The sequence below is a fragment of the Centruroides sculpturatus genome, unplaced genomic scaffold (assembly GCF_000671375.1).
Source record: "Centruroides sculpturatus isolate CEXI.00-Female unplaced genomic scaffold, Cexi_2.0 scaffold572, whole genome shotgun sequence".
Lineage (NCBI taxonomy): Eukaryota > Metazoa > Arthropoda > Arachnida > Scorpiones > Buthidae > Centruroides > Centruroides sculpturatus.
The window spans coordinates 167326-193674 of NW_019386150.1; the positions used below are offsets into that span (position 1 = coordinate 167326).

The 26349-nt window shown below is 29.0% G+C and overlaps 2 protein-coding genes across 2 annotated transcripts in view; one reads left to right on the plus strand and one right to left on the minus strand.

Annotated features, from left to right (window-relative positions):
* Positions 1-5113, minus strand: part of LOC111613814 (protein unc-80 homolog) — a 74597-nt gene extending 69484 nt beyond the window's left edge. The window contains exons 1-3 of the mRNA XM_023355163.1: positions 4629-5113; positions 1305-1353; positions 1212-1232 (exon numbers count right to left, since the gene is read on the minus strand). Coding sequence (XP_023210931.1) covers positions 1212-1232; positions 1305-1353; positions 4629-4720 — 162 coding nt within the window. The 5' untranslated portion in view covers positions 4721-5113. The remainder of the gene's footprint in view (positions 1-1211; positions 1233-1304; positions 1354-4628) is intronic.
* Positions 5114-11306: 6193 nt separating this feature from the next.
* Positions 11307-25653, plus strand: LOC111613821 (45 kDa calcium-binding protein-like). Its single transcript, XM_023355172.1, has 6 exons — positions 11307-11672; positions 24479-24615; positions 24688-24795; positions 24876-25031; positions 25100-25263; positions 25337-25653. Exons 1-6 carry the CDS (start codon positions 11407-11409, stop codon positions 25511-25513), a joined length of 1008 nt encoding a protein of 335 aa, XP_023210940.1. The 5' UTR covers positions 11307-11406; the 3' UTR covers positions 25514-25653.
* Positions 25654-26349: the final 696 nt, after the last annotated feature.

Below are 26349 nucleotides of genomic sequence, written 5' to 3' on the forward strand. Positions count from 1 at the left end.
ATAGTGCTATATGCAAATTGTCGGATCAGTCGACGAGGTGGCAAAAAAAGACTTTTGAAATTTGTAAGTTTTAGTTTTTTAAAATCTGCAGAGTTTATCTTGTTTATGTAATAAAATGTAGAAAAAGTTTTGTTTTTAACCTGTATAGTTAAAATTGTGATAAAAAAATTGATAATGAAAATGTTAAAAAAACCTAAGTGTAGTCCGATTTCTACTGTATGTGCAGTGTCCATGCTGAAATGAGGTATGGTTTACAAAGAATTTATGTGAGTTTTTTGGTTTTTATTTGTGTCCTGTTAAATATTTTTATATATATTTAGTTAGCTGAAGAGGGGCTGATGCCCGAAACGTTGATGTATGGAAAAAACGTTCTAACTAAATAAAAGATTCAACTAGCCCAGTGTTGAGAAAAACGTCACTTCATTGTGCCAGTACACAACAATCAAAATTAAGTTGTTTATTTTCAAGATATTCTCATAATGCTTATGATAACCATTGCTAAATTAAACATGTGATAACACAAACAATAGCATTTTAACATTATTGATGCAATGCTTCATGATGGCCTATTTACTGGGACAAAACATTAGCATTTTTTAACCTAATCCATTGTTAAAAATATATTGCTTATTTTATTATAGGTGAATGCAAAATAAAAGTACTTACTTGTTGTGAAATTATTTCTTCAACATATTTAATAACTACTAAACAGTGTTGTTACATTACATTTTCAGTAACTCTATTAATATAAAGTTTCTATGAAGTTGTTTGTAGAAAGCACATAATAAGGAACATCTTACTAATCAGGATAAAAACTATTTGGTTAGACAAGCTTAAAATTACTTTTAAGCTTGTCTAATCAAACTTTATCCATAACCACAAACTTTATAACATAACCACAGTGGACAAACTGTGACTCTTCTACCCTTTAGTAATAAGAGGTAGACTTTAATGCTATTCCTCTACATGTATACAGTATATAGGTTATGTATAAAATATTGTTCCAATATAGGATGTGGCTCTCATGTATTTCTGATATACAGTATATAGTTCCTATTGTGTCAAGTTTCGATCACTTCTGCTTTATAACAATGACAAATATAAGTCATGATGTTACGATTTCAAACCTTAGCCTAATTTTCTAGCATATTACTGCCATCATATATTAAATCTATAAATATTAAGTAATATCAGTAAAACTTTATAATTACCTTACAAGCTTCTCGTTGTTCCTAAAATAAAAATATGTTTTATATTACTTATCCTCAATATATTTTTTATAATAAATAAATATTTTAACATACCATACATGAAGACTCATGCAGCTTTCCAAATTTTGGACGAATAAAAGGACTAAAAATAAAACCAAAAAATCCTTTTACACATATTTATATCATATTTTCATTATTTTTAAAGTTCATTTATGTTAAAAAAAAACTAAATTTTCAAAATTAGAATACTAATATATAAAGCTAAAATCTGAAAGAAAACATATTCCATATTTTAGTACCATAACTGATGTATCTACATATAAAATTATATGTGATTGTAATCTTAATTGAGGCAGTATGTTAGTGAAGTTTATTGAAACCTCTTCTATGTGGTTATAGAATTGAGTTTGTTCCCAAAATCTAATTATTCGATTTGGATTAAACTTTGTCATCTTATATATGAGATGGGAAAATTAAAAATGTAATAAAAATCTACAATTTTATTTTTGACACACACTGTGGTCAAAGCAATGATGTCCAAGGTCACTAGCATGCAATTTTTTAAAATTATTTATTCATTCAAGTAAATAATATTATTTAGGGCCTTCTGAAACAATATTATTGACTTGCTAGTACATCCATCCAATTCTTACTTTGTGTTCAGACAGATGAACTGTGCTTAGCTTTTTCATAGTTTGTAATTCCATCCTATGCTCAAAATATGAAAAAGTTATACTGTATTGAAGAAGTACAAACAGTTATCTGCCATTTTCTGGGTTTTCCAGTCATCTTTAAGGGTAGTAACAGCATCGGTATCCCTAAAGCCAAATATTACTATAGTTTAAGTTGAATTTTTCATCTTAATATCAAAAATTTACATTATCCCTTTTCAGCAAAACTGCACTTGTCATAAACCACAGTATTAACACTTAAAGCTTTAAAATGGAGTATAATTTTAATTTTCAAATGTTTTTGGTCATCTTAAACAAACTTCTTCAGGATAGAAAAAGTAATTACAACTTAAAAATAAGAACAAAAGTTGGAATGTCTTCTGGAACAAGTTTATTTCAAATATTAACATTTGAGATAAAGAAAAATTTTGTTTTTGCTGATCTAAAATGTTAAATATTCAAAATCAATGTATTCAAATGTAATATTCAAAATCAACAGAAACTGGAATGTCCTCTGTCCTCAAAATCAACTTGTTCCAGAGAACATTCCAGCTTTCATTCTTATTTTTAAATTGCAATTTGTTTTTTCTTTTATCCTAAGGAAGGTTGTTTAAGACGACCAAAAATGTTTTAAAATAAAAATTATACTGTATTTTTAAAGGTTTGAGTGATAGTACTATGGTTTACATTATTACAAGAAAAAACATAACAAAATGTGTTTTCTCATTTTTGGTAATAAACAGAATGCTCAGTATTTAATCCTTTTAAGTTTCTTTATAATTTTTCTTTAAAAATTTAATATATTTGCAAAAAAGGGTTATTAATGACTCAAATAAAAATTGCAAACTATCATACTAAATTTTGAAATTATTTTTTAAAATAATACATTATGTATAAATATTCATAAAGATATCTAAAAATATCTTAAACAAAAATAGATCTGAGTATAAATTCTTGAAGTTATAAAATTATTATGTAGTTATTAAATAGTTAAATATAAAATATAACAATCTAACATATTTAATTAAATGTATTATGTATGATCATTTAAGGAATAGCGAGTTCAAAAATATTTATTACTCTACATGATTATCTTATCTTTTATTAGTTTTTAAACAAATATATAAATCATAAATAAATCAAATCATTCAAAAAAATTCTATATATATTAAAAGATTCATCTTATAATTAAATTATATTATCTACTTATTATTTCAATTCAGGCAATGGGACCATTATTTCTTTGTTGATATACTGGCACCTGACGAAGTTGTCAGGTACCAGTATATCATAATAAATTTTGCAATTCTTGTACAAATAAAATCTGTTCAAATACATCAATCAAAAATGTAGGAATATCTTTTATTTAATAATTGAAATTTATATACCAGTAGCTGAGTTCTACTAGAAGTATTTAGCTTACAGAGCCTACTAGAAGTATCTTTTATAAAATATTTTTTATTTTCACTTTTTTGAGTTTTCTATAGTTAGATTTTTCTACAAAAATAAAATTTATATTTTAAGTTCTATTTATTCAATACTGCTTTTATATTATTGTTATGCATTGGTACTTTTAACATGAAGTATTGATGTTTCTATCTCAGGAACTATAACAAAATGCAATTTATCAACAGGCTAAATTTAATAAAATACTTCATTTTCTGAGTAAATTTGTATTTATAATGCTACGAAACACAATAGCAATTTTACACAATAAAACAGCAATTTCACACAAAATAAATTTCATAAACCTTTAAGAAACTGCAACATAGTCTTAAAGTATCAACCTTAGTCATCAAAATTCTTTATTATAATACTGTTAAGAAACCAATGTTACATCGAATACAAATATATGCGATATTTTTAAAAAGCGAATAAAAATTAACAAGATATCAAAATGGGGCTGCCTATTTATTACAGGTACAGTTTAAGAAGAGGAGGGAATTGTGAAAAGCACATCATTGTATCGAATGGAGAGAGAGAGAGTCTAGGCATTGTCTTAGTGGACTATTTTAGCAGTATTAGTGGCAAACGAATTTGTTTTGATAAACCCAATCACTAGTCATGCAAATAAACTATCAGTAAGAAAATATTTGAAAAACTTTTTAAAGCCATTTCTTCAATGTCATGGAGTGTCTATGAACTATTGTACAAAGTAATTAAAGGGGAGATAGTTTGACAAAACTCATTGTGGATAAAGGGGGTCAAAACTGTCTCAAAAACTGTACACATAATTATGAATGTCTCAAAGTCTAAAGCATATTAAGAAAAGATTTTTTTAAAAAAAAGTCTGTGTTGAAGACAAGAACTTCCTCAGTTTATCCGATTATATAAACAAACTCTTCTCTATATATTTTATCATAAAAGTTACAATATAAATCTGTATTACAATACCAATTTATATTGTTTTTAGATGTTTTTGTGTTATTTTTCTCATCTCTTAATTTTCAACTTCTCTAAAAAATAAAAATAAATAACTTAATTTAAAATCTTTTAAATAAACTTAATAAAACACTCTTAGATTATTAAATCGATTTCGCTTTTCTCATGTATATTGATGCCACATCAAACCACGTGTCAAAGCAATAAATTAAATTTTCGTACCGTCAATAAGAACGCCCTCTGTTATCTTATATTTAAAACAAAAAAAATATTTTATTATTATTATTATTATTTAAAAATATAAATTGAATGACAAATAATAAAATTCGAATGTAACCGCGAATGGAAAAATAATTCGTATCACCTGGTTTGCCTCCATAAAAACGTTTGGATGGGAAGAGGAACCGAAAGTTCTCCGTCATCTTGACAGCTGGTATCTTTCTTCTTCTTGGACATGCCGCGTTACCGCCGTCAAAACTCTTTCTCTACAGAACAGTTTCTTTTCTCCTTACATCCAAGGTTAAAGGATGCAGATGGCGATTGTTTATATTTGACGCTGTCCGCTGCATATCTCAAAATATCTCCACTCCTCGCACTCTTGGATGGCTTCCAAACAAATTACTTTATCGATCAATTGGCGACCGAATATGGCGTCACGGCTCCTTCCGAGTATCAAAAAGAGAAACTCGAATCCTCAGTAAAATAGAAGGGAAAAAAAAATGGCCGGCTCCATTAGTTTATTTATATTAATTTAATGAGTGCGGATTGGATAAAACTTAACACGTTTATTTTATAATTCTATTTTTTTTTTTTTTTTTTACATTATTAAGTGGGCGGTTTGATGTGTTTAGAAACGGCGACAGCGCAGGTGTTTACAATGCGTCGAAACACTTCAGATAAATGAATTTTATAATTTGACTTGACACGTTTAAGAAAGAATATACGAAAATTACATTTGTTTTTCTTAGTGTATTGTCCCGTATTAATCGCGTAGATTTTATTAATCGTGTATTAATTTATTCATTATAACAAAATAAAATCTTATAATAAATCTGAAAAAAAAAAATTACTAAAGATTATTCGTGTGAATCGTGTATTTAAAAACTTTTTTTTCGCGTAACTGTGCCAAAATACTTCGTATTTTTAGTGAAGATCTACGATCGCTCGGATACTGTTTAAGTGTATTTTAATAAATTTAACGAAGTACTACACAAAATTCGTTCGAAACTTGCAATTGCTTTCATCGCTATAGAAAATAATGCAAAATTTGATAGTTTTTTATTGCGAACATTTCGTTTAAGTAGTTAAAATCTATTGCAAAAAAAAAGAAAAAAAAAATCTAGATTCTAGCTGATGTTTTACTTTCTTTTTTGTGATTGTTTTTAGTAAGATTTTTTTAAAAGATTAGTATGGCTTTTATATAATAAAATACAATTTTTATGACTTGTATAATAGATCATAAAAGTAAAATTTATTAGTTTACATGAATTTATTTTTAAAATTAGTTTTTAAGAATTATTAAATAATTTTCCATCTTGTTTAAAAGTAAGTTTCCCTAGTTTTTCAGTTTTTAAAAGAAAAGGAAATGTAATTACTGTACTTCAATCCTTGTACTACCTATTTTTTATTGTTACATTGAATAGCACGAGTCAAGGCTGATCTCAATACTTTCTAAGAATATATTTTAGTGATTTTTGCTCGACTTTTTCATCGTTGATATTCCTATTCCTAAAAGAAATAACCTTGCTCTAAACCTCTTTTTTTAAATTCTAATTTGTATTGTATCTCCGTACTATAAAAGTATTTAGAGTAGTGATGTGGAGAATGTCGAAAAAGGGAAACAATTTTTTTTTGTTTTCTATTTTTTCCGGTAGAAGATGCAATTTCTCCTATCAGAGATGTTTAGAAAACTATAATCTTATTCAAATTCACAATCTGCTGTTTGAGAAAGTGGGTGATAGATATGAAAGTGATGAAGAAGACATCTTGTACGATAATTATGAAGATAACTCAGATGACGATGATGAGATTGCTATAACAGAGGTGGAGGAGCAATACAGTTCCTGTTTGTCAAATGATGATTCATCTGGGGACAATCAGGAAATTTCTGGAATGATACGGAACATCATTAAAGAGTATTTAACAATTTCACACAAAAGTCACCAAGAAAGAAACACTGAGACTTATCAAAATGAAAAAATTAACTTTAGGCTCATAGTTGACCCCATAGTAACAGATGTGAGTTTTAATGTAACTTGCAAAATAAAGCCTCTGGCAGAAAATCCTTTTTGGACAGGCTCAATTATGGGAAAATATATTAAAAGCCACGAAAGAAAAAAAAATTACAAATATTTTTGTAAAAAAATATGACTCGAAAATAGGGAGTGGGGTCATCATTGACCTCACTCCACCTGGATCTCCACCTCTATTAAGTATTGATGGATTATTCGATCGTCAAAAGAAAGATCCATTTTTAGAACGAGTAATTACTGGAGACGAAAAATGGATACTATATCCTAATATTTAACGGAAACGATCGTGGCTAAATCCAACAGAGCCATCAACATCCACACCAAAAAGTGGACTGCACCCAAAAATGTAATGTTGTGCATATGGTGGGATGCGAAGAGAATAGTGTATTATGAACTAGTAGATACGAACCAAATCATAAATGCCAACACATATTGTGAACAATTAGACCGTTTAAGCAAAGCATTAAAGGACAAAAGAACAAAAGACCGGAGCTAGTAAACCCCAAGGGCATTATACTGTACTATATCATGTCAATGAAAGACCACATGTTGCCAAAGTAACCGTAGAAAAAATAAGAGAATTGCAGTGGAAAGTTTTGCCTCATCCGCCATATTCTCTAGATTTGGCACATTCAGATTATTTATTTAGATCTTTACAGAATCATTTAGATAGGAAAAGTTTGGTCGAATTTATGAAGTCAAAAATGCTATTGTGGACTATATTGCCTCAAAATCTGAGGACTTTTTCACAAGAAGAGTTGAGAAATTGGTAGAAAGATGGCAGTTAGTGATACAACAAAATAGATCATGAATTGTTTGTGTTTGTACGTTAAATGTTTAAAGTAAACATTAAAAACGCAAAGAGAAAATCAATGTCATTTTGACCTGTAAAGCAGCTTTTCCAGCAGAAGTTCGTTGATCTGCAAACGAAATATCAAGCAGGCTAAACTTTAAAAGTTACATTTTAAATCTATAATTTGCTTATTTTTATCAAGACTTATTTTTGCTTTGACTCTAAACAGAGATTGATAACAAAATTTTATTATTTTCAATTTTCTTATTCTTTAAATTTTGACAGAGAAGGCAAAAAAAAAAGTCACACAGATGAACTTTTTTAGTTTGTCTCCTCTCATTTACAGTCTCTTTAATTCTGGTAAAGTAAATAAATAGTTCATTTAATTGCTTCACTTCTTTCTTCCTATTTGTTGGTACAGTTTGTATATATTAGTCTTTTGCATTTATTGGCATGTTTTCTTTGTCTATTTTTGATGGGCAAATGCAACACTTCCTTCATTTACCACAGTTATTAGCTCCTTATTACCTCTTAGAAAGATTTTAACTTCAACAGAACAGAGGTCTAAATGTAGTTTTTCATTGTAAATATTTTCGCAAGCTATAGTTTGTTTAAAAATTTTGGCTTTAACTATAATAAAAACACAAGAACACTACAAAAGAATTCTGCAAAAGAAAAGAACAATCCGAAAAAAAAATTAACAACGTACTGAGTATGGTAGGGATCAGACTGACCTGAGTACACTATAAATAAAACAATCATACGGCTGAGTAAAGCCCTTCAAGACCTGGTTCGTACTTAGATTATAAAAATATTGTTATATTGAGGGTTAGGTACTACACTTACCGCTTTAAATTCTGATCTTACCTTCTTTATGATAATTAAATAAAACCTAAAAAATAGCTACATTCGAGATGAAGCAATATCACTTATCTAATTGCCTAAATCTCAAACCTGGGGACAAACAAACAACTTAGATTGTGACAATCCTGCCCAACACGTGATATACTTTAAATTAATTAAAATTAATATTTTATTATAACCACTATATGTTTCTTATTACAAATTTCTATACTACATGTGAAAAAAACGATAAGATATTATTATATATTCGAATATCAGTGGCGGAATGAATGAATAAATCACGAGTAGATTTATAACTTAACCCAACCGATAAGAATATACTGGTATGTTATTATGATAGTTGACATGAGTTTTAAAAAAAATCCATTAAAATATTTGATATATTTATTCTGCTCTCCCATCTTGTATTACTTACAGATTTCAATGTTAAACTAGTAATATTACGATTTAGTATGTCCCATCTATAAGAGGATGCAGGAAAAAACGTACAATGTTAAAAAAATTAACTGTTACATTGGTAGCATCATTTACAACTAAATGTAATGAATGAGATGCACAAGATACAAAAAACCTCTAGAATTTATTTTCCTTAAATTTACGATTTATATATCCGTTGTCATAAAAAATTTGTCTTTCCACCACTTTCGGAAGACTATAAATATTCAAGTACAAAGTAACCGGTTTCGACTTATTTCTACTTAAGAAGTAGTTAAATAATTTAGCGATTAGGGAATTGGGGACATAAATAAAACCTTGACGAAAGAGCCGAAATTTTACTTAAACAAAAGCTTAACCGAACCAATCTCTAGCCGAGTACAGTGGAGACTGATTTCTTCGTAATATTAGATAATAAAGACAGAAATTTTTCTAGTTCAATGAGAGTGACCGAAAAGTTGTAAATTTTGGAAATTTCCGTGGACACCTGGTCCTAAAACGAATTAGTTAGAAAACAAATGACTATTAAGTTTAACATATTTAAATTTTTACAGCTATGGTGAGAAACGTTAAAATTTACAACTCTGTCGCATCCTATACTAGTAATGCGACAAAAGAGGCATTTGACATTGACCGGTATCGGCACCCTCGGGATTTGGCAGCTCGCGTGCATGCACCTACTAGGACCGTCTCTGATTCCATCCATTAGCCACTCGTAGGGAGCTATTTGACTAAGTGCATTGTTTTAAGATTTAAAAAGTAAAGAATATTTTGTTATTTTTATGTACGTTTCTTTACAAAGCTATATTTAATTATAATTTTCTTTAAAAGTATATTCGTACAATTGAAGAATATTTTATACCAGATATGTACCGGTACATCCACCACACATTTTATTTCACAAAATAAATTTTTATTATTTTATTTTTAATTGTAGCCCTTATATCGTGGCTAGCGATTCGAAATGTAATTGTGATATTAAAAATACATGTAGAGAAGTCTACGGTTTTTACTGGCTTATCAAACGAATACGAATGGATCCTAGACCATCACTAACGCGCAATTAACTGACTGACCCTTGGAAGTCGGCTTCTTACAGAAACACAGCTTTCCTATCATCGACTGTCACAGCACGCCATTGACTGTAATATAACTTATATATATATATATACATAGCACAATTTGATTGACAGTTAATCCCTCGGTGCTACCGCGTATGTCAAACTCGCGTTAATCAAATGCAGTGGTACCTCGGTACTCGACCGAACTATCACGACCCGCTAGAACAAATTTTTTTATTTTAATTTTGTCATCAGTAAAAAGTTTTCTATGATAAAAATGAGTAACTAATTTAAAAATAAAATGAAATTTTTCTTTTTTTTACTTTTTTGGATTGCAAAAAACTCTGAGGGTTCAAATTTGATACGGTTTCAATACTTGTTATGTAGCCTACACATAACAGCCAGGAAAGTAAAAAGCAGTGTTTAATAATACTGATTATTTCCTTTCTCTGTACAAATGTAGTACATACATATTTATATTGAATCATTTATAGTATTTCGCGATTTTTTCTTTTTTTTTTCTAAATCGTCGTCTTAGCTTTCTTTCCCGTTTGTTTTGGATTTAGTATCAGTTGATAAATGGTGCCCTTTTAGTAAGTAACCACGTTTTTACTATTCCCTTTCAAAATATCATTAGCACTTCGTACCTCGTTTCTTGACAAGAACGTAACGGAGACAGAGATTGCCAGGATCTAAAAAACCCTGTATTGCCGCCTGTTCATGGAAAGGGGAGAACGTCACCTCATTTGCTTTTTACGTCAACTCCAATAGGCCCGATGGTTGATAGAATAGCGCTGCATGTTTTTATCGTGCCAGTCATGACTTCTCGCCTAAACATACACGAATAGAATTTTTTACCCAGCTACTGCTGGTATCACGTACCGACTATCGGTACTTAATACTAGTCTTACTCTATCCGCTTGTACAATGTACCGGCGTGTTCCGGTTCACCTTACATTTCTTTTAAACATTTTAAATAATAAATCACAACATAAAAATGCGATTTAAATTTTAAAATTAATTTTTTTTATTAGAATATATTTTACAATTTACGTTTATTTCATTTATATGACCTTAAACGTAATTGCTCGTTCAGAACAAGTTGTAAATTTGGCACTTAAGCGCATTTAATTTTATTAAAACTATCAAAACTTGTTAAATCCAATCGTCACTTCCCGAAGAAGAAAAGAAAAGAAAAAATAATAATAATAATAAAATTGTGTCGTATCATCCGGAGAAGAAACTTCACGCCATAACTTTCTATTTTAAGTTTTTGTAAACGAACAGTTCACGCTCTATTAACCGAACGCTTACGTAATTTCGTTTCGCATTTAGAAATAAAACAATCGTATATAAAAATTCGAGATAACGAATAAAATACGCGGAATTATTAATTAATACCAGTTGACCCCCTTATAACACTGTTGATAATTCCATTTTATATGAATTCCATGTTGTACGAGTCACTTAGATTTTACAAATACGTGAGCCATTCACAGCCCGGCACAAGTATTTGTAAAATCTAAGTGACTCGTACAACATGGAATTCATATAAAACAGAATTATCAACAGTGTTATAGGGGGGTCAACTTGTATATATTAATTAACCTTCATACCAGGATAATTTAAAAATTTGCCGCTAGTGGCGCTTCAGCTAGCCAGTCACATGGAGTCGTAACCGAACATAAACCAGTTTTATTATGAACGGAATTATACGAAATCGTGAATTATAAGATTATGGACAAAATATACGTTTTTATATTAACTGTATGTTTTATCGTCACGTCCCAATCACTCCCGTTTAAGTTAAATACATCGGAATCGAAAAATGCCAGTCTGCGAGACATCAAAATATCTGATCTTCATCCTCCCGATCATCTGGAAGCTTTAAAAATGGAGAGAGACGGTCATATAAACAAGAATTATAGAAAGGAAATACTTCTAGGTAGAGATGTGGAAGAAGAGGAACAAGACGAAGCCATTTTAAGACGAGTTTTCAGAAAGTATGCTATGATAATTTAATATATAAATTTTAATTATTAAAATAATAAGTGATTTACGGGTATAAATGAGTTAATTTTAAATGTATATTTCTGTATTACTAAAAATAGAATCTAGACGTTGACCTAAATTCTACCTGTTTGAGATGTTAGTGTAATCAGTTTCTACCTGAATGTATTTAACAGAATTATTTTTGAAGTGCTTCAGTGCTTTGAAGGTCATTTCGAATTTTCATTAATAATCAAATTGATTATTCATTAAGTAGATGTATATTTGGTAATTAATATTTCATTGGTAAACTGACTTGTGAGATTACATTAATATTGAATTCAAACTTGCAAGAAAAGAAAATTACTTATTAACATAAATAATTTATACATATAGTTAATTTTGGTAATTAATATTTCATTCAAGTTCAATAAAAATTGAATTTAACTTGAATGAAATTTTTCAATAATGCTTTTATCTTTAGTGATGATAGAATAAATAATCTTTCAAATAAATCATTCAAATTGTAAAATTTCATGTTTCAGCTAAAGTTTTGCAATTTTTCAAATGTTTATGTTGAAATGATGATATGATTGCTTTCAATTTTTCTGCTAATATGAAATATGTAAAGTCATTAAACTGTTTTTAAAATTTCATTATTAATAATGTAATACTTAAATTAAATTAATAAATACAGGTTAAAAATAATTTATTAAATTATCAATGATTATATATANAAATGATCTAAATTGCATAATTTTTGTGATTTATGAGAATAAAGAGAAAGCCTCAGAATAATTTAGTTGGTAAAATAGATCAGGAGTGCTCTTTAATAGTAAATGAATTTTAAAATTAACAATATTTTTCCGTATTAGAAATACCACTTTAAGCACGATTGCGTAGATGTGTGTGATTATAGTTTGGAAAAGTACAATGACGACATTAGTATGGTGTTGCGTGTTAATTAAATAAGCTATGCTCAACTACGTATTAAAATTAAAACTATATGGGAAAAAATTGGTTGAATTTTACTAATTGGTTAGTTTTATCTAACTTCAAATAGAGGTTTGGTCTATTATGTAAAACAAAAATCGGTAAGCTTTGTAAATGCTATTATTTGCAAGTAATATTTACAGTTATATTTAATTTCATAAAATTATTCCTAAAATGGACAAAGGTAGCCATTTATTCTCCACGTAGAATGAATAAAATATAGTGAAGCCATCTATAGTTAAAGATATCGGCTAGTTTCAAATGCTATCAAGTGTGAAGGGATTATGTTATTTTTGCAGTTTCTCGCGATATTCATTGAATGCAAAAGCTATAGAGCATACAGGATTCAATTAAGATTTCTGTTATTAGTCTATACATATATAAATCCAGACTAATAACAGAAATCTCTGAATTGAATCCTGTATGCTTTATAACTTTTCCATTTAATGAATATTATGAAAAACTAAATAATATATAGATATATCCATATGTATCTACATATTATTTTTAAATTATCAGTATTGATATTAATGTATCTTATGATATTACTAACTTTATAAAATGAATTAAACAATAAAAAGTAGGATTTTTTATGCTATATTATTAACATTATTGATCATAATCAATAATCAAAAATAGACTTTTTTATTTAAAATATGATTGATGATTTTTGGCTTGCTGTATAATAGCACTGTTGTTAACTTAGGAGGACTTCAGTGCATATAATGAATTAAAAAAGATCATATTCTGATATGATATACTGATTCTTTGTAAAGATCATGTGCATTTTGTTTTTATTCAATTTATTAATAATAATTTTATACGGTAATATTTAATACAGAAAAGCATAGTTTGAATGAATGATGTTCAGATAATCAATCAATTAAGTAAATGTTTAGTGTTTAAAAATAAAAATAGTTACCATATACTTTTTACTTACTAGTTAATACATTGAAATATTGTTTAAGAAAGGATGAGAGATATAGTTGTAAAAGAATCAGCTTGCATGTTTCAAAGAAAAATTAAAGATTATTTAAAAGTAAAAAAAAAACTTTTCAAAGTTTACATTATATTTGTTTCTATCATGTAATAATTTGTTTTCTAATTTTTTATAAAAGTATACTCATTGACATAAAAATTAGTGCACCAAGAAGTTGTTGTTGAAATCAAACAAAATTGTACATGTGTGAGTGTAATGGTGATATAAATAAGTGATTACAAAATGAAAGCAAAAGGATCATTTATTGCAGGAAAGGAAATGAAAGAAAGTTCTAGTCCTCTGTTGGGCCACCTTTAGCGTGAATACATGATATGATACATGCGGGCATGGAGGCATACAGGTACCATATGGTAACCTGCAACGTTTCAGTTGATGCAAGGGGTCCTAAACTCCTAGGCTGTCCAACTTGGTGTCCCAGAGGATCCCAGACATGTTTGATTGGTGACAAATTGGGACCAAGCAAGCCAGGGAAGTGTGGCAATGTGGTGGAGGTAGTCTGTGACACCTTGTGTGTGGTTGAGCAATGTCCTGTTGGAAAATGGTTCTTGGGAGCCCTGCCATGGGAGGCAACACATGTGGTAGCAGGATGTCACTAACATATCATTGGGCTGTCATGATCCCTTAGATCACTACTAAAGATGACCGGCTATCGTATGTGATGACTACCCCAGATCACTGGCTATGGGGCAGTGTACCACTCCAAAATGTAGGCAGGATTGAGCATTCACCTTGGGTTCTCCAGACATGAACACGACCATCATTAATGTTCAAACTGAATCTGGATTCATCACTGTAGACAATTTGATTCTATTGTGTTGTAGTCCAATCCCATTGGGAGTGACATCATTCCAAACAGGTGATGGTAGGTGGCTGTCAATGGCAGCACATGTGATGGCCACTGTGATACCAAATGTTCCTCATCCAGGTGTCCCAAAATGATATGGAAAGGCCTATAATGATGGCACCACTTGTGTTTATATGGTGGACAATGATATGGTTGGCTATGTGCATGCTTGTCCTAGTGGTCTGCCAAAGGCATCCTGAGCCTGGGTGCCATGAGTGTGAGTGTCTCTTGTCCACTGGTTCCAACACCTCCCCACAGTGTTGGCAGAATGGTATAGGTGACGGGCTATTTGGCAAGATGACCATCCAGCTTCTCTCAACCCAATGATCCTTCTCCTCACAAACTTGGTTAGTTGTTCATATGGTCTTTGATTGTGACATAAAGGCATCTCTAGTGATACAGCGTCCCTCTGCAACTACTAAACCTCAGACAGGATGCTTTTTTTATAGGCCAAGGAAGACACACTTTAATGCCTTCTGTTGGCTCTGAGCAATCACACTATAACTCTAATCATTTCCATATCTGCTTAAGACTTATCTGCATGCCAAGTTTTGCAGTGATACGACAATTCCTTCTTGGTCCGGTAATTTTTATGGCAATGAGTGTATATGTTTCACATACATGATTGAAGCTAAGTTCAAATTAAATTTAGTATATACTGTATGTTACTACTTCAATATTTACTGGTTTTCATTAACACATTATTTTCTAAACCAATTATCTGATTATTATATTTTTAAGCATTTAGTATTTTTAAATACAAAATATCATCTTGTATATATCAATTTAGTTCCGATTATGTAGGGTTGCCATACATCCAGTATATACAGGACTGTCACCATATTTCATTACTCAGTCCTGTATTACTATTTGTCCCATTTTCTCCCTAAACTCTGCATGAGGCAGTCAGCTTGTGGTGGTGCTCCAGAAATAGAATGTACTATTGCATGTTTACAAGTAACATTGATATTGGCAACATGAGATTCTATTCAACTAGTTTGTATATCTAAAAGATTATTTAGAGAAAAATAATACCAACCAAAACTACAAAGCAACTATGAAATTGAGTATGGAAGAGAAATGGCTTATGTTTTTTGCAGATACAAACAGGACCGGATTAACCCACTTTCAGGCCCTAGACATTTTCTTCTTACCGGGCCCCCTCTCTCACAAGAAATAGAGCACACAAAAAATATAAAACAATAAATAAAACAAAACTAAATAATGTGAAAAACTAAAACAAATCTTAAATTTTTATTAATAAAAAATATTTAATACACAACAATAAATTTTAGTTTTTCTAGAAAAGTTTGAACAATTTGTTTATAAATTTAAAAAATTGAAATTTGTTTTATTAAACGTCTAACAAAAGTTGTTGTACAATAACAATATTTACCTTAAAATATTAATTGTCAACAAGACTATGTGTTGTCTATAAAATCGTACTGCCTGCTGTGTTACCAGCTTAGAGGTATAAAGGTGTATATGTCAGGAGTTGCAATTTGGCACAGAGTATTAAATGCCCAAATCATGCGCGCATAAAAAAAAAAACACAGACTTGTAGGTACTCAGAGGACCCATACCGAGTCAAAGTAAAATACAAAATGGCGACTCTGTCTACAAACAGGCAAACCGAAGTCAGGTGGTGAGAGTAACACCCGCAGTCGTTCTAGGAAATGGACTCTGACTCTAGGACTGAACACGTAGTATTTTCTTTGTTAAATAAAATTTGTAATCTAATTTTGTAAATTTGGGAATGCTTCATATAACATTAATGTTATGTCGTTACATGTAGGTTTTTTAACGTTATCTAGTATACTAAAATCGTGGGACCGATAAAAATTTGGTGTTATGATCGGGTTAAACTGTATATTGTTCGTGCAAAATAAAAAAAAAATAATAATAATTTCGGACGATACAATAGCCACGATTATTTTTTTCAAAGACGGGAAATTTTCGTTAGGCATCGACAAAAATTCAACCCGGGCCGACGCGCAACGGAGAAAAATTTCGAAATTGGATAGGTTAATTCCAACAGAAAAGTAAAGTATCTTATTTACAAATCTTTTCAAAATAGACAGTTCGACCGGGCCCTTCTAAAAACTGGGCCATAGACATTTGTCTCATTTGTCTATGCGATGATCCGGCCCTGTCCACACGGGTGGAATTAAAATATTTGTTATAAGCATTCTTAATATTTTATAAATCTCATCTCTATTTCAAAATTAACTTTTTGGCAATTTTATAATAATTAATTTTATAAAAAGTTTTATAAATAAAATAGCACAACAGATAGCGCCACACTCAATTTTAAATTTTTTACGGGGAAAGTTACGCAACTCGTAGATGGACTTTTTTAACTTTTAATAATGAAAATTTATTAATTTTATTAAGTATTTGTTAATATAAAATTGAAGTTTATTACAAATAGTATATGTGAGGCCGGGACNCAGCGATTCCCAACCTGTGGTACGCGTACCCCTAGGGGTACGCGATAGGTTGTTTAGGGGTACAGAAAAAAGTTAGTTATTATGGCAGAAAAAATAATATATTATGTATCACAAACTAATAGTATTAAAAAATTATTAGATAAAAAATGTTCCTTGCAACAATCACAACTTTATTATACATTTTTTCTTTTAGGTTTTTTTTCTTTAATTTAAAGTTACAATATGTAAAATTAACAATACGGTTACTCACTAAATTTCTTAAATGAGGGGTACAATCTAGAGATATGACATGTCATGGGGTACAATCTAAAGATATGACATGTCACGGGGTACGCTAATGAAAAAAGGTTGGGAACCACTGGTCTATGCGATGATCCGGCCCTGGATACAAAGCATATTGATTAGAAGTCATGTCTAATAAAGCTATGTGAATAAATATTTGCCATTCAGCCCACAATGCAAATGTGGAGAAAATATTTTTCCTAATGTCAACTCAATGGTCAGATGAAAGAAACAGATTGTCAGTGGAGACAATTAAAGCAATTTTGATTTGTCATTATAATTTTAAAATGACTTGTGCCCAATTTTATAATTATGTGAAAGAAGAAAATTATATAATTAAGAAAGTAAAATCAACTTTAAAATATGACTGGGCTAAAAAGGATTAGTCTTGCATCTTTTCTATTAGATTGCTTAAACTTTATTGATTTTTTATCAGAGTAAAATAAACCATTACCTACCCACTTTTTTCATGTTTTATTTATTTAGCACTTAAATAAATATCCTGTATCAATGCTTGGCAATTATGACAATCCTATGATTATGTTATTTGATATAGTTTGGATATTCTTCTGCATGTTTGATTATCTGAATACTTTGATTATTGGATAACTAAACTTCCTTAGATTAATTTAATTGGGTCCAATTAGTTATAGTTGTTAAATTTGTTTGAACAGTTTGAAGGCCATTGGATTGTGGCCTTTGGACTGTTAATAACTATGGAATTCTAATGCATGAGTATTATTTTTTGCAGATTTTTAAGTAATAAGGTTTAAAGAATGTATGAAAAGACCATAATTGATTTTATTTTTTAAATAATATAGTACCACTTAAAAAAATGTTTATTTTTCAATAATTTTAGTGAAAATAATGAAAATTACTTACCTTCATGGAAGCTTTTGAAAGTTGCATGTAGATCCTTAGGGTTTTGTAGAACATAGTTTTAATACACTGCTACAGGAATACAATTTTAATTTTTAATTAGCATGTTCTTTACTTTTTGGTTATGTTAGATTTAAATCATTTTTATACTATCTGTTTTCTAATTACTTATATAAATATGGTTTAGAGAATTTTTAGTTTTGATTAATTACATCATGTTAGGTTGTCACATTTTCAATAATAATCATGTCTATTATCTGACAGTAAATTGCAATAGAAAAATGCAACTTTCTGTATTTTTTCTTATTACTCTTAAATTATAATTTAAAAGTAACTGAATTTAGTGTTAAAAATATGTGAATTGTGTAAAAGATGGAAAACTTCAAATAATCACAATTATTATAATATATAAAGATATTTATTGATGATTTAGTTCATTTCATGAATATAATTTATTATTATTATTATTTTTACTGTATATTAGGAACTCAAAATTAAAATATATGATTAAGGTGAATTATATACACCTTGCCCTCACAAACTTGGTTAGTTGTTCATATGGTCTTTGATTGTGACATAAAGGCATCTCTAGTGATACAGCGTCCCTCTGCAACTACTAAACCTCAGACAGGATGCTTTTTTTATAGGCCAAGGAAGACACACTTTAATGCCTTCTGTTGGCTCTGAGCAATCACACTATAACTCTAATCATTTCCATATCTGCTTAAGACTTATCTGCATGCCAAGTTTTGCAGTGATACGACAATTCCTTCTTGGTCCGGTAATTTTTATGGCAATGAGTGTATATGTTTCACATACATGATTGAAGCTAAGTTCAAATTAAATTTAGTATATACTGTATGTTACTACTTCAATATTTACTGGTTTTCATTAACACATTATTTTCTAAACCAATTATCTGATTATTATATTTTTAAGCATTTAGTATTTTTAAATACAAAATATCATCTTGTATATATCAATTTAGTTCCGATTATGTAGGGTTGCCATACATCCAGTATATACAGGACTGTCACCATATTTCATTACTCAGTCCTGTATTACTATTTGTCCCATTTTCTCCCTAAACTCTGCATGAGGCAGTCAGCTTGTGGTGGTGCTCCAGAAATAGAATGTACTATTGCATGTTTACAAGTAACATTGATATTGGCAACATGAGATTCTATTCAACTAGTTTGTATATCTAAAAGATTATTTAGAGAAAAATAATACCAACCAAAACTACAAAGCAACTATGAAATTGAGTATGGAANTAAAAAAAAATATTCTTTGAATTTACATTTAAAATTGCTGAACATGCTCAAGTAATTTTAAGATTTGACTTTTTTTTAACTTGAATGCAGGTAGACTCTCAGTCTGACATTATGTTGTGATTGAAAGTTAGAAAAAATTTAATTTGAAGTTTGTGCAATTGCATTGTCCCTTCTCTGATTTATTAACTAAAACTGAAATATTTCGTTTAACACATCCTATTATATTAACTGATTTAATTTAAAGCTGTGTAAAAAAAAATAAATAATAATAATACTGTCTGTACAGCATAAGGAAAATGGAAGATTGGTTCCAGACCTTAAAAACCAGTAAAAATAATACAATAAGTATTATTAAAATCTGGAACCAATCTTCTAGACCTTAATAATACCATTTTTCCTTATGCTGTACAGACAATATTATTATTTTTTTTTTATACAGTTTTTTTGGGAACATATCTATTAGGTAAAAACAGTTATTAGATTCAATGTAAATTAATTCTATGTTCCTATAGCAACCACAACAGTTTTTGTTATGCATGTTATATTTGAACATCTAATTAGATCAATATTTAATAAAAACACTTACATAGGTTTACACCTATGTAAGTGTTTTTATAAGGTATTAATAAGATTCCTCATTTTAATAATAAAAATAATACCATATGTAGGCATGTATTTTATATATGTTTATGATATATTATTTATCAAACAAAAATAATATTACTAAACTAGCAGATAAGCCTGGCGTTGCTCAGGCAAAAAGTAATGATAGCAAAGATTAAGATTATTACATTATAGCTAATCTTACCTGTTTTCACAGAATGCAAGAATTAGGTCCCCATTTCCAGACTAATTAGAACATTTTTAGATGGTTCTAAAAATATGTTCAATTTCCTGCAAAAACCACATCTGTGCCTGTACATCTTGCACATTGCTTTCTCTTAACATTTCCATTGTTCCAGGGGAATTTTGAAAAATCCCTTCCTAGTGTATGTTCTCATGACATACCCAAACTGTGTTCCAAATTTCAACCTTTAACTCATAACCATTTGGACTCTGCACTTATTATTATTATGTTGGGTTTTGTGAGTTATACTCGGTTCACAGCGGTGGCTGTGTACTATGCCGGACCAGAGTCAAGGCATAGCAACCAAAACAAAACTAAAATTAAATAAGTGTGTCAGTGTGTGTGTCTGTATTCAGGAATTTCCTAACAATGTGACATGTATTCAATATAGTGGCCTTCTGTAGTGTGATGTATGTATTTCTACTCAATTGTAATGTTCCCAGGCTTTTATGTAGAGTGTGTGGTATCACACCTGTACAGGAGAGAACAACAGGTACAATAAGCACCCTATCCATCCTTCACAGATGCCTTATTTCCTGGGTGAGTTCTGTGTACTCGCTAATTTTTTCAGTGCATGTGTTTTGTACATTGTGAGTGTTTGGAATGGCTATGTCTATAATGTATGCGATTTTATTGTGTTTGTCAATGAGTGGGATGTCTGGTCTGTTGTGGTAAATTGTTTTATCTGTGATTATGGCTCTGTTGTGGTAAATTGTTTTATCTGTGATTATGGCTCTGTCGTAGTACATTTTGTGCATGTTGTTTTCCAAAACTGTCTATGGAATGTATTTGTAGTATGGTTCGTGAATGTCTACCAGTTTGTGTTTCTTTGCAAGCTCTTGGTGTATTATATTTGCTACTTGGCATTTTTTAAACTGTCACTAATCACTCCATCAACACTGCCAAGCATGTATTACTTGTTGGTGGATGCAGTTTTGAGCAATTATTGTAAACATTGCTGTAAAGATACATTTGTCAATGTAGCTGTAAGTAAACAATTTGTTTCCTTTCATGTGTTATTTCTTGTGTTTGTGCCTCAATGCGTCACTTGTGCCTATACTTTCCTACACAAAAAATGATTTTTGTCACGTGCTCTATCATCCTTTAAAGTTTGTCCACAAGTTCTGAATCATTTTTCTGGTTAATTTCTATTATACAAATTCCCAGATTCCATAATTTCTTAGCTTTATTCTTAATAATTCTAAATTTATGGTGTTGTGTGCTTTTTGAGTAAGTACATTATTACTGCCAATTGTTTTTGAAGTGTCCAAATTTTTTGTTAAAAATTTCTGATAATTCAACAAAGCCCTTATAGTAGAAGAACCTGTTTTGAAACCAAATTATCATTTATTATTTTACACTTTAATAAACTTTGATTACTACAATCTTGAATAGGTGTTTTTACCGTAAATGTATGTATTTAATGGAACTATTATTATTGATTGATAGTCTTATCTGTTTTATCACCTTTTTGAATATTGGAAGTACTGTAAAATATAATATTTCTTTGTAGAAAAGGGCTGGCAGAATTACAATTTAATAAAAAGTAAAATACATCTGGATTGTGCAGAGGCATAGCCTCTAAAGAAAGGTTGTCTCTGCAATGGAAATAGTTGTTCCTGGTGATTGGACATGGCAAGCAAAATTGGACTCATATCCAGATGTATTTTACTTTTTATTAAATTGTAATTCTGCCAGTCCTTTTCTACAAAGAAATATTATATTTTTAATTGTGTTGGGATTGTCACCTGAGGACATTTTAAACTGTTTTGCATATTTGTGCAGAGGCATAGCCTCTAAAGAAAGGTTGTCTCTGCAATGGAAATAGTTGTTTCTGGTGATTGGACATGGCAAGCAAAATTGGACTCGTATCCAGATGTATTTTACTTTTTATATTTATTTTGCTTTAATTAGTATTAATAACTTTGTAATTGAATATCAAATAGTTTATTAATCATATCTTGATAGCTTTGACCAGATTACTAAGAATGACATTGAAGCAAATAACAACTAATTAAAAATTAACCTTAATATTAACCTTTAGGATAATTTCTTAAACAGATGTTTCTATTTAATACAGAGACTAGAAAATATGATCTTAAGAGATCTGTAATGTTTATATTATAAATTTTAATGTTTTGTGTAATAAACAGTTGAACAATAATTGGAAAAGGTTAGTCTTATTAATTTTGAAAAAGTTTAATAAAAATGTTTAAAATATACAACCATAATTGTTATACTTTATTTATTTCTAATCATCAAATTCTGNAAATTGGAAGTACAAATTTCTTTTTTAGACAAATTGAAAACTTTCCTGATTTGATTGATAAATTTATTACATATTTTAATGATTTAATCAAAACAAAAACTTCTGACATTAACCTTTTAATTTATTGAATATGTTTTATTATTTCTGTTTCCATAGTTTCAACATATACAAATGTATTTTTCAAAGCAAAAGATGGAGTTGTAATATTTTGTTTAAACTCTGCTTCAACTTTTGGTACAGTACATATCTTCCATGTTGATTATAAACACTAATACAGTAGAGTCTCGAAAACTCGGCCTGTGGACCGAAGGGTGGCCGAGTTTGTGAAAATGCTGGGTTATTGGGAATGGGGTTAAAAAAAAATAAGTATGAGTGTTTCCTCAGAAAATACTGTACTGTACTTGTATGTATTGTTTGCTTGAGAATATAACAGAGAATAAACTGCTCAAATACCCTTAAACAAAGCAAAAGTACGTCCTTTATGAAGGCATAGAGCATTTACTACATGAAAAAGAAAATGAATACACTGTGTACAGTAATTTACCTGATAAGACAGACCTCAGAAAAATACTTTGAGGCATAAAGCTGTCTATAATGAAAATTAATTAACTAAGGATTTTTTTGCCCTGCCATGGTGTGGCAGAGTTATCCGGACTGCCGGGTTATCGAGTGCCGAATTTTCGAGACTCTACTGTAAAAGTGTTTGTCTTGTTTTGTTTTATATATGCTGTTTTCATGTTTTTAATTCAGTAATGTATATTTTCATAATCAGAAATTTACCTGTAAGTTTTTACTGGATGCTATGATTTTGAAAATTTATCTTTATAATAATCTTTAAAATATACTAATCCTTTTGATAGTGTCAGTCAACATATTAAAGATCTAAGAACTGAAATAAATATCTTCTAAGATTAATTTTGTAATGACTGATAGAAAAATAAACATAGACTTGAAAATTCTGTTGTGCAAGCTGTAATGTCAGTATTGTAGATGTGACTACAAAAGACTAAGAGAGTTATATTTTAGACTAAATCTGCCAGTTGTATTTAATCTATATTAATTTGTAAAGATAAAATACAATTAGCAGATTATCTTTATTAATTGTTTTGATTCCTTATCATTTGTCATTGAAGCATTATTACTAAAGATATTTCTATTTATCACTTAAAATATATAAACTTTGACTCTTTACTTTGCACTCACTCTTCAAGTATTAAGAAGAGAGACTTGAAAAGTTCAAGTACTTGGAACCATAAAACCCTAATTCTGACTGATTTTAGATTTTGATGTTTAACATATACTGTAGAAATAATACAACATTAATAATAATATGCAATAAAATCTCTTAAGTCTCCTCTAGTACATATTTCTTCTGTTCTGACAACTGTAGAAATTTCCCTTCTTCACAAAAAATTAGGATTTAATTTTTCAAAACACTCATAGTTATATTTATTGTTATATATTTATTTCTTGTTCTATTAAATATTGCTGCTGAGGGATTTAATTGTATATGTTTTAAAATTAACAAAAAAATTTGATTTCATTCTTCACTTTTATCATTAATAACAAAAAATAATATTTTTAAAGAAGTTTTTTGAGTTAGCAATGATTTGTAAACAGAATGGATTGGACCAGTTATGCTCTAAAGTTTATGGACATTATAATGAATTAATTATGTTCATGCTTTTTATTAAACTTTCTTTAATCCATGCATAGAAATTTCTTTAAGATCAGTTTAAATTGTATGTATCAAAAGCAAAAATTGCAAGTTGTGACCTATGTTTTATTTTTAGTTTGAATTTTAAAGAAGCAGATTTGAGATTTACATTATTAGTATATTAATCAGCACATAATAAAACTTTAAAAATAATTGCATACATTTTTATTAAATAAGTTTACTGATTAAATAATATAATATAATTTATAAAACTTAATAAATCCTAAAATATTTTTTTACTAATTTAGAACTTTAATATTTTCAGTGCCGATATAAATAATAACGATCTTCTAAGTCAAAATGAACTAGAAAAGTGGATTGCAGCTAAAATAAAAGAGCATTTTCTGAAAGCAGTAAAAGATAATTTTTGGATATTTTCAACTCTTGATAAAGATAGAAATGGTAATTTTGAATATTGCAAAGAAAATGCTTGCAAATAATAAATAAACTAATGCTAAAATTTAATTATTTTAGGAAGAGTTAGTTGGGATGAATATCATGTGAATTTTATGATGGAGCAAGGTTTTGATGAAAAATTTGCAAAAAATCATCCTAAAGATCATAAAAAATTAAATAGAAAAGGTATTAGATATATATTAAAATTTAATATATATAAATTTTATAATTATGAATTAACTAATGGAGTTAAATGTTTAATTTAGTTTTAGAAAAAATATTATTGGACAAAGCTGCTTGGTCCGAAGCGGCAAACTCCGATCCAGATGCATTAAATATAGATGAATTTTTAACATTCCGCCATCCTGAACATAGCCACGTTTCTCTGTTGAACATGGTGAACGATATCATTAACAACCTTGGTATAAAATATTTCTAAGTAATTTGAAAATTTATGATTAAAATGATCAGATTGAACTTTAATTTTTAGATTCTGACGGAGATGAATTGCTGACTGAAGAAGAGTTTATGTCAATGCCAATGGAAGAAACGAGTAAAATGTCAGAGAAAGAATGGAAAAGACAGAGACTTAAAGAATTTCGAGAAGTTATTGATATTAACCATGATGGCAAAGTCAATAGACAGGAATTATTGGTAATTCATTTGTAACAATGTATTGTTTTTGATATAAAATTTATTATTTAGTCTTTAAATTAACTCTTATCAGATGTACAACGATCCTGAAAATCCTGTTCTTGCAAAAAGAGAAGCTCGGGAATTAATAGCTTTAGCCGATCTGGATAAGGATGGAAAGTTATCTATCGAGGAAATACTATCAAAGAAAGATGTGTTTATGGGAAGCAAAATGATTGATACAGCAAAAAGTTTTCACGATGAATTCTAAATTTAACTGTGATAGCTTACTGGTGCTTTTAGAAATTACTTTTCTTTAACATTCCCAAAACAAACTCATGTTAAAAATATTTTTCAAATTTTTATTGATATTTTAAAAAATTATGATGCTCAAGAAATAGGAATAAAATATTGAAATAATACATTATTTAATTCTTTAAAAAGTCATTATTATAAAGAGAAATCTATTTGAAAAAAAATTAATTATAAAATAAAGAAAGACATTCAAATTAAAGATATTTTGATATGTCTTTGCATTACAATACTGTAAATACTTTATTTAAAAAAGACTTCTGGAGGGAATATGCAATATTCAATAATTAATTTTCCTGTTAATCCTGTTAAAACTTTTATTTCATTCAAAATTCATTAATTAGAAGAAATATAATAATTAAAAATCCATGATATAAGATGATTTCTATTTCTTGATTATCATTTTGGCTTATTAGCTAAACTTTGAGATTTTGTGATAGTATTTTAGGAAGCCATCTTGTTATATTTTATTAAGTATTGATTCATATTTTAAATATTTTTGTTATATACAATTTCTGTTAAGATTTTATATGTTAATATTCTTAAAATAGATAGATGGATTTATTTATTAAAATGTTATTACATTTTTAAAGATATATTTTACATGTAAATTAACATTTACACAACTGAATTTTATATTACTATTCAAAATCTTTAAAGAAGTAATCTGCTGGATAAGTAAACATGCAATAATGAATGTTTTTGGCTGTCTTAGTTTGTTAGTTCTTCAGCCAATACAAACAATATCAACATGAACTTCTCAGAAGTTTGCAATAATAATGTTCCATTTGATTG

Coding starts and splice junctions, on each gene's coding strand:
- LOC111613821 (XM_023355172.1), top strand. CDS start 11,407: ATGGACAAAATATACGTTTTTATATTAACTGTATGTTTTATCGTCACG. Junction 11,673..24,478: donor TTAAGACGAGTTTTCAGAAA/GTATGCTATGAT, acceptor TAATATTTTCAG/TGCCGATATAAATAATAACG. Junction 25,264..25,336: donor TCAATAGACAGGAATTATTG/GTAATTCATTTG, acceptor AACTCTTATCAG/ATGTACAACGATCCTGAAAA.